Source organism: Dermochelys coriacea, chromosome 5 (assembly GCF_009764565.3).
Source record: "Dermochelys coriacea isolate rDerCor1 chromosome 5, rDerCor1.pri.v4, whole genome shotgun sequence".
NCBI lineage: Eukaryota > Metazoa > Chordata > Testudines > Dermochelyidae > Dermochelys > Dermochelys coriacea.
This window is the reverse complement of record NC_050072.1, coordinates 21,273,857-21,289,134: the sequence shown is the minus strand read 5'-3', so window position 1 is coordinate 21,289,134 and position 15,278 is coordinate 21,273,857. Positions and strand designations below refer to the sequence as shown.

General features: G+C 39.1%; 1 protein-coding gene across 2 annotated transcripts in view; it reads left to right on the top strand.

The window, feature by feature from the left end:
- Positions 1-15,278, top strand: part of ATP8B1 (ATPase phospholipid transporting 8B1) — a 145,077-nt gene that overhangs the window by 81,969 nt on the left and 47,830 nt on the right. For both annotated transcript variants that reach the window (XM_038401318.2, XM_043514306.1), the window contains 7 exons: positions 2,216-2,298; positions 4,740-4,898; positions 5,246-5,334; positions 6,135-6,325; positions 7,376-7,584; positions 9,520-9,563; positions 9,753-9,909. In XM_038401318.2, the coding sequence (XP_038257246.1) occupies positions 2,216-2,298; positions 4,740-4,898; positions 5,246-5,334; positions 6,135-6,325; positions 7,376-7,584; positions 9,520-9,563; positions 9,753-9,909 (932 nt within the window). The remainder of the gene's footprint in view (positions 1-2,215; positions 2,299-4,739; positions 4,899-5,245; positions 5,335-6,134; positions 6,326-7,375; positions 7,585-9,519; positions 9,564-9,752; positions 9,910-15,278) is intronic.

Genomic DNA, 15,278 nt, shown 5'->3' with positions numbered 1-15,278 from the left:
ATTTATAGAGTCCGTTTGGATTACAAGACACTGCAGTCAGAGTGTGTTTTGCTCTTTTTCACTAGAGCTCTTAATTTTGTCAGTTGTTTAATTTTAGGTTCTGCTTTATTTACAACAGCTTTCTCAAGCTTAACTATTGCATCAGGAAGGCAGTGGCTTTGAGCATTTATGTCCATCCCACTAACTTTACCATTTGGCATCGTATTAACATCCCATCCCATCCCCCACCCAAGCCCCAACAACAGCAGTTAAAAGCTGAGCAGCCATAGGCAAACACCGTGGAAAATTACAGCTGCACTGATCTTGTGAAATGTACTGGAAAAGGAGACATTCAGGGAACCTCTAAAAATGGAAATTTACAAATCACTAGTTTCTGCTTTAATATGAGTCTAAAGATAATCTCTTGAACCCTTATAAAATTAATGAGGTAGGGGAAGAAACAATGTGTAGAAAGCTTTTTTTTACAGTGTCTTTCCACTTCTTTCCTTTTGGCGATGAAATACTATTAATACAGGGTTATAATAAACTAAAACCAATTTTTCTGAATTTTATCTTGTAATATCAAGACATAATAGTACATGTACAGATGTAACCTAATCCACTTATTTGGAAACAGCACTTTGTGCTGGCAGTGCCTCTGAGGTGAGAAATCACAAAGCAATAAGGCACATCCTGGTGTCCGTTGTGGCTGAAGTGAATATTACACCATTTGAGACTCTCCTTGTTTGAACTCCGAGGAGTGTGTTCTGTCTTTAAATTATTCTATTGAGAAATGTAAATAAGAGTTGAAGATCTTACCAAAGCTTTCCCACTTTGAGTCTATTTTTCTACAAATAGTGTATAACTGGGTTATTTTTACTGTGTTGCTGCCCTGGGGTACCCAGGGTTGTGAGGCATGTGACCATTACATGCCTTTATCATGAAGCAGTTTTGTCTGCTGTGCCTGCCCACAGTGCCTGCTGTGGATCAGCTCCCTGGAACCACCAGCCCCTGGCAGCAGCAGATCTTGCTTTTTCCGCATGGGTAATGACAGGCACCCACCAGCCCTGAATACACGGTGCTTTGCCTGCAGCATCCCCAGCCCCTTATCCACTAAACACTCACCGGATTACCAGGCCTGCTATTTCCAAGGAAACAGTATACACTAGCTTGTCAGATTCAACTTGGGACCAGCACTTTGCTCCAAACCCACAGCACTTATATTTATTCTTGTTTTCCCAATGAATATATCTATTATTTAATAAAGATTGAAGTGATACTGAGTAAGAATACTGGAAACAAATGAGTACATATAAAAAAATCTTAATGTGCTTTCGAGAGGCTAAACTTAACTAACAATTTACTCTCTTGTCCAAATAAGTTTCTCACCCAAAGTTCTCTCCAGTGTTTTCAGCTAAGCCTGGTTGAGACCCCTCTTTCATGAAACAAAATCACTGTCCTTTTAATTCCTCAGTGAAGGGCACCCAGGCAACTCCCCTGTTCCCCCAGATACACTCAAGCAAACCTTTGATGTACACCTCCAGAGAGGGTTTCCTCCTACCTGCTGCTTTTCTCTTCCTGTTAGTTTCTTTCTGTAGTCCTCATGATCCTTCCTTTGCATTCCATTCAGAGTAATCAAAGGAGACCCTTTGTGAACAAGACAATTCTCAATTTATTTATAAACATACAGATAAACATCTAATGTCTGACAAAAAAAACCTATTTTCACCTTTGCTGATGACCAGCACCTTGATACAGACGTTAAGAATATATTTTGAGTATATATACTCACTCCTTACATAGTACCTGTACATACATTTCACAGTGTTGTTATGACCAGAGCAACACCAGCTTTCATTTGAGACCTTGAGTGACATTCTTTGGTGAACTAGAAAGTACATATCAGACTCAGAAGAGTCCTGTAACCCCTCTGCACCCCCTTGCCAGTTGGCACTGCAAGGTTCTTGGCTCACATTTCCTTATTTACAGTGAACGTAAGTCAATCAATATTTCCATTATGGACAGAAATGAGTAAGCTTTCTTGTTAGAATTACTTGTGCAATTTGTGGGAATTTTAAATGCATTCATGTAAGGTTTGCAAATGTGCTATTTTATCATTTTCTCAAAGTGGGTGTGCACAGATAATAGCTGCATATGTATGTGTGTGTGTGTTCGTGTTACTTCAAATTTTCCTCCTTTTTCCAGATTTAAGTAAAATCCTTTTTTTTTCTTTTAGTGAAACTAACTTAAAGTTCAAAATGTCACTTGAGATAACAGACAGATATCTCCAAGAAGAAAGTGCAATGGCAGAATTTGATGGTTTGTGCAAACACTTTATTCTCATTTACAGTTGCTCAAATGTAGCTTGAATAACTTACAGTTAAACAAAATGTAGAACTCAGACTGGGCTGTTGGTAATATGTATGTGCTTCTATTTTTATGCCAGCGTGCAGTAAAAGTAACTGGTTTGACTGAAAATTGTATTTTACTCAGCAATACAATCTGAAAGACTAGGTTTTGTATCATGGATATTCTGGGGTATGTTGATGAGTGGAGAGAAAGGAGATCCTAAACTAGCATTTCCATTCCTATGTTTTCTGGGAAAAAAAAATGTTTTATATTGGGAACCTGTAGAGTAGTTTCTATTCCTCTTAGTATTAAACATATTTTTACTGTGCAGACACAAAGTGCATTTTATTTTTAAAATTTCACATTCCCTCTTGTTGGGACCTGAGATAGAACTGTATTTCTTTACTAAAATTCTCTAGCAATCCTGTACTTTATACTTCAAAGAAAAAAAATTCAAACAAATTTACAGCAAATATGGATTAAAAAAAGCTAAAAATTCTCACAATCTGGATAAAGTTCAGATTGCAATCTGAAATCAGTCATATTTTTTGTTCACTTATATTTGTAGAAACAGATTTTTTTGTGTTCATAAACATATCAGAATCCAAAATTTCAAGACGAGCTGAATTCCGTTTTCAGAGGGAAGCGGAAATACCACACGACATGAAGTGACCAATCATAACTTACACAATAGTAATAAAAATAACAAAGTCCACAAGACAGACAATACATTTAAAATACATGAATTGTAGTTGAAGCCCTGTCGGTCCCAAGATATTAGAGAGACAAGGTGAATGAGGTAACAGTCTTTGGACCAACTTGTTTTGGTGAGAGAGACAAACTTTCAAGCCACACAGAGCACTTCTTCAGGTCTGGGAAAGGTACTCCCACTGTCACAGCAAAATGCAATGTGGAACAGCTTGTTATCACATATTGCAATGGACCATTCAAGGTAGAATGGTCCATTAACATCTCTGCAGACATAGGATAAAAAGATATATATACCCCAAACACATTGCCAAACTCATCCATTCCATCCTCACCCATAACAATTTTACATTCAACAACAAACACTTTGCTCAAACCATGGGAACAGCGATGGGTACCAAGATGACTCCCCAATATGCCAGCCTCTTGATGGGCCAACTTATAGTATGTGCTAACTACTTATGCTAAACAGTCTGTTCCACATTGCATTTTGCTGTGACGCTGGGAGTACCTTTCCCAGACCTGAAGAAGAGCTATGTGTGGCTCAAAAGCTTGGTCTGGTCTACACTACAGACTTAAATCAGTATAATTATGATGAAGTGAGCTGCAGCTCACGAAAGCTTATGCTCAAATAAATTTTAGTCTCTAAGGTGCCACAAGTACTCCTTTTCTTTTTTGCGAATACAGACTAACATGGCTGCTACTCTGAAATCAGTATAATTAAGTCACTCAGGGGTGTAAAAAATCCACATCCCATAACGACATAGGTATACCGACCTAACCCCCAGTGTAGACAGTGCTATGTCAGCCAGAGAGCATCTCCTATCAACATAGCTACAGCCTCTCAGGGAGGTGAATTAACTGTGCTGACAGGAGAGCTCTCTCCTGTTGGTGTAGAGCATCTTCACTGAAGCGCTACAGTGGCAGCTGTGCTGATGCAGTGTGTTGAGTGTAGACCTGCCCCTTGTTTCTCTCACCAACAGAAGTTGATCCTATCAAAGTTATTACCTCACCTATCTTGACTCTGTAAGAAGCTACAATGTCTAATTAAAAGCTTTAGGCCAAAAGGTTACCAAAAAAACCTTCGGAGATATCAACATTGTTCATGTAGCTTGCATACAAGGGAAAAAGGCCAAAAGATTCAAATTTGGAAGAATATCTTTACCATATGCATGTTATCAGCATGACAATGTATTTTTCTTGTTGGGTCATTGCCACTTCAGTCTCAAAAGCAAAATAGCATCAAATACTGAATAATAGCCTCAGTCTGGAGTGTAAGCAAATCCAGTAAGAGAGAAACCTACATTCCTCTCCCATTTTGACCACCTTCACTGTTAAGGAAATACTAAAGGAAAGATATTGGCTGAAAGTCCACTTAACTGAGGGCTGAATACAATATGCCACTTGTAGCAAGAAAATAGTTCTACTGTATACTGTGTATTTGTAATCTGCAGATGAACTTAAAGTAAAATACCAATGGATTCACCATATTCAACATTTTTGGCAATATAGCATTGAATAGCTGTACGCAAATTTTCAAACAAATGTTTCATTCAGAACTTTTGCTTTTAAATGCTGAACTTTTTGTAACAGAATCCAGTGCTGTTCCTGTAAAAGGACTAAAGTAAAATCCTGTATAGTGTTTCATAACATGTCTATTGGCATTGATCATTACATTTATTTAATTTTAATATTTGTATTAGGTTTTATTGAATGCGAAGAACCCAATAATCGACTAGATAAGTTTACAGGAACATTATTCTGGAGAAGCAGGACTTATCCATTGGACGCTGATAAAATTTTGTTGCGTGGCTGTAAAATCAGGAATACAGACTTCTGCCATGGAGTGGTAATATTTGCAGGTATTTATATAACAAACAGAAGTATATGAAATAAGTACAGCAAGGTCACTAGGTAAAAGCTGTGTCCCATAGCTGTCCAGCATAGGCACTTCCATTAACTTCAATTGAAGCTCTTGTGTGAAGGATAGATCCCTGAACACCCCACATTTAAAAGGTGCAAAATCTTCAATTCCAGTTGTTTCCTGTATCAGAGTCCTGACTTGACAGAACTCTGCACTCTACAGGATCAGACCCTATGTCTGCAAACTTACAAGATCTAGTACACTTTTTTTTTTTATGAAATGATATCCATGCTTGATGTCTGTCTTTTTATTTTTATTAATTTTGTTTGTTTTGGGTTTTTTTAGGAGGAGACACAAAAATAATGAAAAACAGCGGAAAGACCAGATTTAAAAGGACTAAAATTGACTCTCTCATGAACTATATGGTTTACACGGTAACAGACTTTGATTGGGTTTTTTTACTCTGTTATATTTTTGGAGTTCATACTGCATAGTTGTGAATGTCCTGTTGTGCCTAGTTTCAATAATCATTATCCATAGTGCGACATGCTATCAGGTATGTTCAGGCCCAAATTTAGGCACTAACGTTGCAAGTTCCACATGCATGGATCCCACTTTGTGGTTAGACACTCAATGAAGTCAGTGGGCTTTGTGTCGGTGATAGACCTGCCTTTCTAGAACAGCAAGCAAGGTTGAGGCCTTGTTATAAAGGAAAACCAATTACAAAGTGAGTAAACAAACTTTAATTGAACGTTGTTGTTTTTAACAAATGCTCATTTTTTATATTAAAATTAATTTAAACATTTCACCTGCAATGTTATAAACTTGGGCTAAGTTACACTTGAACTAAAACCAAAAAAAAATTGGCCCCCAGGCACTTAGATGCTGCTAGTTTAGTTTCCAAACTGAATTAAAGTGCAACAATCAAGCTATCTGCATATAGTAAAATGTGAAAATTAGACCTTAAAAACTTGTTCAATTCAAACACAGGTCAGTTTTGGGAAAAATCTGTCATAGGTAAAGACATAATTGTAATTATTAATATCTTGACAAATGTCCTTTAAAACAGAATTTTCAAGGGAAAGGTTGCCCTAGTAGATCTGTTTTTCCTTTTATTGAATAACTACTAAGAATACGTCTCATGAGAATCTTCATAGAGGTCAAGGTTGGGAATCCAGCCTAGCAAACGAGGCCATTGATTTACAAAGAACACTCTTGGCACTTTATGTTCTAGATCTTTGTTGTATTGATCCTCCTGTCAGCCGGCCTTGCTATTGGACACACTTATTGGGAGCAGCAGATTGGCAATATTTCTTGGTACCTCTATGATGGTGAAGACTACAGCCCTCCATACCGTGGCTTCCTTAATTTTTGGGGCTACATCATTGTTCTTAACACCATGGTTCCCATTTCTCTCTATGTGAGGTAACTAAATCTCTTTAAAAACAAAATTGACAATGTGGTGGGTCTGGAGTAAAATTAACTGTATTTCCATTTGATGAGGTTTCCTCCAATCCCCCTGTTTCCAAAAAGATGATGATTGTTCTTTTCCTCTTATTGGTATTTTCAGAGGAAGGTGAGCCATACTGTGTGTCACTAGGATGTACAAATCTTGACTGAAAGATGCAAAATTAATGTTAAAAACACTTGGCCTCTTTAATAAATTAAATACTGTGTGGTGATAAATTTCAAACATAAACAAATCGCTTCTCCAATATTCAAACAACGTACAGCAATAGGCCAAATCCTGAAAGAATTTACTTCTGTGTGTGGCTAATTCTGTACAGTCCTATTAACAAACTGTATGGAAGAAGCTGCTTACAGGATTAGACCGTGTGTTGAATTTTTTCATATGTTCTATGTTCAGCTTTTTTAAGACAGAGAACTGGCTCACACTTCATGTTTTACTGAAAAGTACTTTGAGTTTTGTCTGTCAGTCTAGTATTCAGTTGGCCCTCAAGATGATGTCTGATTTGTATTTAAATTTTACTACTGAATATAGTGGGTTTTTTTTGTTTTTTTTTCCTCCAGTGGTGGTAATATGGGATCACCTTTGACATGGTCCATTTGGGGTTTCTTATCTGACTCATACTGGGCTGTTAAACTGAGCTGTGCACTTTGAATTTATTTGAGTAGCTTGTATCCTGGGTGAGTTTTTGGAAATAAACTAGCTCCTTTATGACAGGTTTCAGAGTAGCAGCCGTGCTAGTCTGTATTTGCAAAAAGAAAAGGAGTACTTGTGGCACCTTAGCGACTAAAATTTGTTAGTCTCCAAGGTGCCACAAGTACTCATTTTCTTTTAGCTCCTTTATATAATTTCTAAATATTAACACATTTGATAACATGGGTTTATTTGCTCTATTGGTGTCCTTGAAAATTCATTCAGAACTCGATTGATCTATATAATGTCTTTGCATTTTAACGTATAGCAACCTGATAATGGTATGATCTTGCTGTTGTGTTTTACTCAATTAGTGTTGAAGTGATTCGTTTGGGCCAAAGCTATTTTATAAACTGGGATCTGCAAATGTATTACCCTGAGAAGGATACACCTGCTAAGGCCCGAACCACCACTCTGAATGAACAGCTTGGACAAATCCACTACATCTTCTCTGATAAGACAGGAACACTTACACAGAACATCATGGCATTCAAAAAATGCTGCATAAATGGACAAACATATGGTAAGTACATAAGAACACAAGAACAGCCACACTGGGTCAGACCAAAGGTCCATCTAGCCCAGTATCCTTTCTTCTGACAGTGGCCAAGGCCAGATGCCCCAGAGGGAATGAACACAACAGGTAATGATCAAGTGATCCATCATCCCCTGTCGCCCATTTCCAACTTCTGGCAAACAGAGGCTAGAGACATCATCCTTTGAAGTCTGGGTCATTGCTAACTATTACACCTCTCTACTGACAACTGTTTTTCAATCTTAACTGTTGCATGCCCACTATATTAAGTACTTATTTGTTAATGTACTTCAGTGACACAAGTGTGTTCCACTGTGAGAATTCTGACATTCTCAACCCCCAAAATATAAAGGGTATGGTACCTTTTTGCTTCTACAAGGACAGAGATCCAGCTGGTTCTGAGGGATGAATTTGGATGAGATTGCCTCTTCCAAAACATTTTCTCCCTTGTTCCACTCTCCACACTCCCAGCTTGCGTGTAGTAGCAGAAGGGCAGGGATGGGGGGAGATGGCTATGGGAATTGGGCACTTTGCACACTAACCCCACCGAACACTTTGTGGCTATGTAAATGATGATCTAGTCAGCATTAACTCACCCACTCTGGACTCTAGAAATCTCCATTTCGGGGGAGTTAATTGGTGGGCAGAGGGGTGAGCAGTACAATTTCTGAAGGAGCTTTACAGAGGGAGCAGAAAAAGGGACCATGTGCCATTATGCTGGTTCCCAGTCTCAATGAGTGTGGTCTGTGCCTGTCTAGTTAAGCTAGTTGGAACACTTTTTGGCTAACGGCATATTTTGACAAAATGATAAAAGCTAAAATATTTTGTGGCGATGTATCGGTTTTGATTTAAGTTTTTCGTCAAGAAGGGAGAAGAAGAGAGAGAGACTCTTTAGCCTGGTGGCTATGGCAGTGGCCTGGGATGTGGGAGACCCAGATTCAAGATCCTACTCTGCCTGGTTCAGAGTGTTCTGGGATGAAAACTCTGCCTGATTTGGTTCCTGTGAGGAACAAAAACGTATTTAAAAGTTGTCATGAAATGCAATTGTCATCCTCTGGCCAGCTCTGGTCTATGGGATCTGCTGGTTTTACTTCTTGCTTCACCTGCAGGGTGCAGTTGTGCCAGTTTTGGTTAAACTTTCCTGACTAAATGATTGCTGCTAAAGTTATTCAGAATTGGGGCTGGGCGGTTGCAGTTGCTGTTGTTGTTTAGCCATTTTTAAAAGAGCCATAGCATAACATTTTTTTATAACTGGTATTTAAGTCAATGCCGAGTAGAAATGATTGGAAATTTTGCCAAAGGAAAATTCTGTCTGTCAGAAAATGCTGATTTGTGAAAAGCAATGTTTCACTGAAATATGTTGCCTTTCACAAATTCATTTAGAACCAAATTTTGGGGAAAAGATGTTTTCAATAAAGTCAAAAGTTACAAAAAGGTAAAAAAATGGAACAGGATGTTTGATCTTTCATTTTGAAACTACTTTTGGTTTAATTTATTATATAGTCTAAAATGAAAAGTTAAAATTTGAACAAAATGTTTTAATCAACCCCAAACTAATTCTGTTTGTTTTGCAATTTTTTGGGCGTTTTAATTCACAGGAAATTTCCTTTTTAAAAAAATGTTGTTATGCAACAAAAAAATCAGGTTCCCACAAGCTCTAATGCTGGCTGTGTTTTTGAAGCTGTACTCCCATTTAAAGTTATTTGTAGTTTTATCATTGACTTCAGTGGAAACAGAGTTAAGCCAACACAGAGCACTTTTGAAAATTCCACCCTATTACTATAAAATGATGAGTACCAATATAAAAACCTAGATACAATGAAATTCCCTTTTAATTTGTATTCTGTCTAGTTTGAGCAATAGACATTGAAATTGTCAGATACTCACCTTTAAGATTTCAGAACAATATTGTTTCCATTACAGGCGAAGCTAGGGATGGGTCTGGACAACTTCAAAACCATGAAGAGGTAAGTGAGTTGACTTGTTTCACTAGGAATGTATTGAAGACACTGGGGCTTTGAGATAGGAGTGTTGAGGTTTAGGATTTTATTTATCTTCTAATTTAGGGGATTTTTGCCCCCCAGGTAATGAGGCTTTTATCTAGGCATGAAGTAATTACATTCACCTCAAATTCTGTTCATTTTTTCCTAATCCAGCAAGTTGATTTTAGCTGGAACATATATGCTGATGGGAAACTCACGTTTTGTGATCATTATCTGATAGAACAAATTAGATGTGGAAAGGAGCCTGAAGTTCGACAATTCTTTTTTCTGCTTGCAATTTGCCACACAGTAATGGTGGATGCTTCTGATGGTGAGTATTCTGCTTGTGTAAAATGCACACAGATTCAATTTTAACATCATTCACACAAGTGAGATAGAACACCTGGCTATTGTATAAATTCTAGGCTAGTGCTTGCGCTAAAGATGCCCATCTCTACATGTGCCAAGAAGTCTCAGATTTAACTTTTGAATTCTCACAATTTTGACATAAATATCTATTAAATACCTGCTTCAATAAATATTTTCTGAATCTAAGTTTTATAAATACAAAATACAGAGGACTAGTATTTTCGCAGTATTACACTTCACTCTATGGAAACCTGTATTTGGTGTACAGAATTTCAAAAGCATTAACACCAAATAAAGGGTAAAATAAACACACAGGTATAAGCACAGATTTTACATACATGTATGTAATTTCACAAACTTGAAGTTTATCTTCAGTGGGACAACTCATGTATAAACAGTTAAGTATTTGTTTATGTGCTGGCATGATTGGAACTATAGATGCTTTTCTCCTTCTGTAAATGTGCTTTTCCCCTCACAATGGTTCTAATATATGCACAAATATATACAGTGCCCTAGAAGACTAAGTTGAATAAAGCGGAATGTTGAACTTTACAATCTGAAGAATGAATAAAGGTTAAGGGTGCAGATGGGTGGCTGTGGGGAGAAGTGGTAAACTGTGGAAGCAAGGATAAAAGTCTGAGTCCAAACATACTCTGTATGCAAAAGGAGGGGACAAAGTGCTGAATTTTCCAGCCACTCTGTTTTCCTGGTCTTATATGAATTCAACAACTAGATTAAGATCAAGAAGGATGGGATACATTGTAGAGGGTTCACAGAAGAGCCAGGAGAATGGTTAAAAGGTAAACAAACATACTTGTAGAGCGAGAGATTCAAGTAGCTCTATCTGTTTAGCATAACAAAGAGAAGGATTAAAGGGTGACTTTATTACAGTCTATAAATACTTGTGTGGAGACATGAGGAACAAATATTTGATGATGGATTTTTCAGTCCAGCAAAGAAAAGTTTAACATGATCCAATGACTGGAAGCTGAAGCTATACACATTCAGACTGGTAATAAGACATCATTTTTTAAATGAGAGCAATTAACCATAAGAGCAATTTACCAAAGATCATGTTTGATTTCTCCATCACTGGCAATTTTAATATCAAGATTGAATGTTTTTCTAAAAGTTTTTCACTAGGAATTAATTTGGGGAAGTTCTATGGCCTGTGTTATATAGGAGGTCAGATTAGATGATCACAATGGTCCCTTCTGGCCTTGGAATCTATGACTTTATTCACTGTAACTTTGTGTCTGTTTTTCTTTGTCTTCTCTAATTAAAGTTAATTTTTTCCAATGGTTAATGCGAGCACGGCTTTCTCTCTTGAGGCTTCCAAAATGCTGCAATGAAATAAATGAGAAATTAAGATTCTACAAATAAAAACCACTTGTATGTGATCAAGTTTTGTTATCTCCATTTTATGGATGGAGAAGCTGAGGAAGAGAGGTTCAATGACTTGCCTATTTGAAAGGAGTCCAGGACAGGAATTAAATGAGCTCCCAGATTCTGTCACTCTTAATTTAAAAAAAAAAAATCCACAGTAAAAATGTATCCTGAGTTATACAGAGAAATCAAAAGTGTAGAATATTAAACATGCCATATGGCCCTTTATTGCTACAAAGCATGGGGTGTTAAAGTCCCAACTGTTTGAGGCTAATGAGGGGCTTAGGGATAATGGGAGGACGACAAATGGGAATGAGGATATGGAGGTAGATATTACTACATCCAAGAGAGAAGCCAAACTTGAACAGCTTATATCGGGAGGCCCAGATAATCTTCATCCAAGAATATTAAAGGAACTGGCACATGAAATTGCAAGCCCATTAGCAAATTTTTTTAATGAATCTGTAAATCAGGGGTTGTACCATATGACTAGAGAATTGCTAACATAGTTCCTATTTTTAAAAAAGGGGGGAAAAAGTGGTCCGGGTAACTACAGGCCTGTTAGTTTGACATCTGTAGTATGCAAGGTCTTGGAAAAAATTTTGAAGGAGAAAGTAGTTAAGGACATTGAGATCAATGGTAATTGGGACAAAATACAACATGGTTTTACAAAAGGTAGATCATGTCAAACCAACCTGATCTCCTTTGAGAAGGTAACAGATTTTTTTAGACAAAGGAAACGCAGTGGATCTAATTTGTCTTGATTTCAATAAGGCATTTGATACGGTTCCACATGGGGAATTATTAGCTAAATTGGAAAAGATGGGGATCATTAAGAAAATTGAAAGGTGGATAAGGAACTGGTTAAAGGGGAGACTACAGCGGGATCAAACTGAAAGGTAAACTGTCAGGCTGGAAGGAGGTTACTAGTGGAGTTCCTCAGGGATCAGTTTTGGGACCAATTTTATTTAATCTTTTTATTACTGACCTTGGCACAAAAAGTGGGAATCTGCTAATAAAGTTTGTGGATGACACAAAGCTGGGAGGTATTGCCGATATAGAGAAGGACTGGGACATCATACAGGAAGATCTGGACTAAGCTTGATAAGTTTATGGAAGGGATGATATGATGGGATAGCCTAATTTTGACAATTAATTGATCTTCAACTATTAGTGGTAGATATGCCCAATGGCCTGTGATGGGATGTTAGATAGAGTAGGATCTGAGTTACTACGGAAAATTCTTTCCTGGGTGTCTGGCTAGTGAATCTTGCCCACGTGCTCAGGGTTTAGCTGATCGCCATACTGGGGGGTGGGAAGGAATTTTCCTCCAGGGCAGATTGGAAGATGCCCTGGAGGTTTTTCTCCTTCCTCTGCAGCATGGGTCACGGGTCACTTGCTGGAGGATTCTCTGCACCTTGAAGGCTTTAAACCACAATTTGAGGACTTCAGTAGCTCAGACATAGGTTAGGGGTTTATTACAGGAGTGGAGGTGAGATTCTGTGGCCTGCGTTGTGCGGGAGGTCAGATTAGACCATGATAATGGTCCCTTCTGACCTTAAAGTCTATGATTCTGTGATTCTATAAATGCAGCACACTAGATGAGGGCATCAGTTACTAAAATATACTATGTTTCAGAGTAGCAGCCGTGTTAGTCTGTATTCGCAAAAAGAAAAGGAGTACTTGTGGCACCTTAGAGACTAACAAATTTATTAGAGCATAAGCTTTCGTGAGCTACAGCTCACTTCATCGGATGCATTTGGTGGAAAAAACAGAGGAGAGATTTATATACACACACACAGAGAACATGAAACAATGGGTTTATCATACACACTGTAAGGAGAGTGATCACTTAAGATAAGCCATCACCCACAGCAGGGGGGGGAAAGGAGGAAAACCTTCCATGGTGACAAGCAGGTAGGCTAATTCCAGCAGTTAACAAGAATGTCAGAGGAACAGTGGGGGGTGGGGTGGGGGGGAGAAATACCATGGGGAAATAGTTTTACTTTGTGTAATGACTCATCCATTCCCAGTCTCTATTCAAGCCTAAGTTAATTGTATCCAGTTTGCAAATTAATTCCAATTCAGCAGTCTCTCGTTGGAGTCTGTTTTTGAAGCTTTTTTGTTGAAGGATAGCCACTCTTAGGTCTGTGATCGAGTGACCAGAGAGATTGAAGTGTTCTCCAACTGGTTTTTGAATGTTATAATTCTTGACGTCTGATTTGTGTCCATTCATTCTTTTACGTAGAGACTGTCCAGTTTGACCAATGTACATGGCAGAGGGGCATTGCTGGCACATGATGGCATATATCACATTGGTAGATGCGCAGGTGAACGAGCCTCTGATAGTGTGGCTGATGTGATTAGGCCCTATGATGGTATCCCCTGAATAGATATGTGGACACAGTTGGCAACGGGCTTTGTTGCAAGGATAGGTTCCTGGGTTAGTGGTTCTGTTGTGTGGTGTGTGGTTGCTGGTGAGTATTTGCTTCAGATTGGGGGGCTGTCTGTAAGCAAGGACTGGTCTATCTCCCAAGATCTGAGAGAGCGATGGCTCGTCCTTCAGGATAGATTGTAGATCATAGAATCATAGAATCATAGAATATCAGGGTTGGAAGGGACCCCAGAAGGTCATCTAGTCCAACCCCCTGCTCAAAGCAGGACCAAGTCCCAGTTAAATCATCCCAGCCAGGGCTTTGTCAAGCCTGACCTTAAAAACCTCTAAGGAAGGAGATTCTACCACCTCCCTAGGTAACGCATTCCAGTGTTTCACCACCCTCTTAGTGAAAAAGTTTTTCCTAATATCCAATCTAAACCTCCCCCATTGCAACTTGAGACCATTACTCCTCGTTCTGTCATCTGCTACCATTGAGAACAGTCTAGAGCCATCCTCTTTGAAACCCCCTTTCAGGTAGTTGAAAGCAGCTATCAAATCCCCCCTCATTCTTCTCTTCTGCAGACTAAACAATCCCAGCTCCCTCAGCCTCTCCTCATAAGTCATGTGCTCTAGACCCCTAATCATTTTTGTTGCCCTTCGTTGTACTCTTTCCAATTTATCCACATCCTTCCTGTAGTGTGGGGCCCAAAACTGGACACAGTACTCCAGATGAGGCCTCACCAGTGTCGAATAGAGGGGAACGATCACGTCCCTCGATCTGCTCGCTATGCCCCTACTTATACAACCCAAAATGCCATTGGCCTTCTTGGCAACAAGGGCACACTGCTGACTCATATCCAGCTTCTCGTCCACTGTCACCCCTAGGTCCTTTTCCGCAGAACTGCTGCCGAGCCATTCGGTCCCTAGTCTGTAGCGGTGCATTGGATTCTTCCATCCTAAGTGCAGGACCCTGCATTTATCCTTATTGAACCTCATTAGATTTCTTTAGGCCCAATCCTCCAATTTGTCTAGGTCCTTCTGTATCCTATCCCTCCCCTCCAGCGTATCTACCACTCCTCCCAGTTTAGTATCATCCGCAAATTTGCTGAGAGTGCAATCCACACCATGCTCCAGATCATTTATGAAGATATTGAACAAAACGGGCCCCAGGACCGACCCCTGGGGCACTCCACTTGACACCGGCTGCCAACTAGACATGGAGCCATTGATCACTACCCGTTGAGCCCGACAATCTAGCCAGCTTTCTACCCACCTTATAGTGCATTCATCCAGCCCATACTTCCTTAACTTGCTGACAAGAATGCTGTGGGAGACCGTGTCAAAAGCTTTGCTAAAGTCAAGAAACAATACATCCACTGCTTTCCCTTCATCCACAGAACCAGTAATCTCATCATAAAAGGCGATTAGATTAGTCAGGCATGACCTTCCCTTGGTGAATCCATGCTGACTGTTCCTGATCACTTTCCTCTCCTCTAAGTGCTTCAGGATTGATTCTTTGAGGACCTGCTCCATGATTTTTCCAGGGACTGAGGTGAGGCTGACCGGCC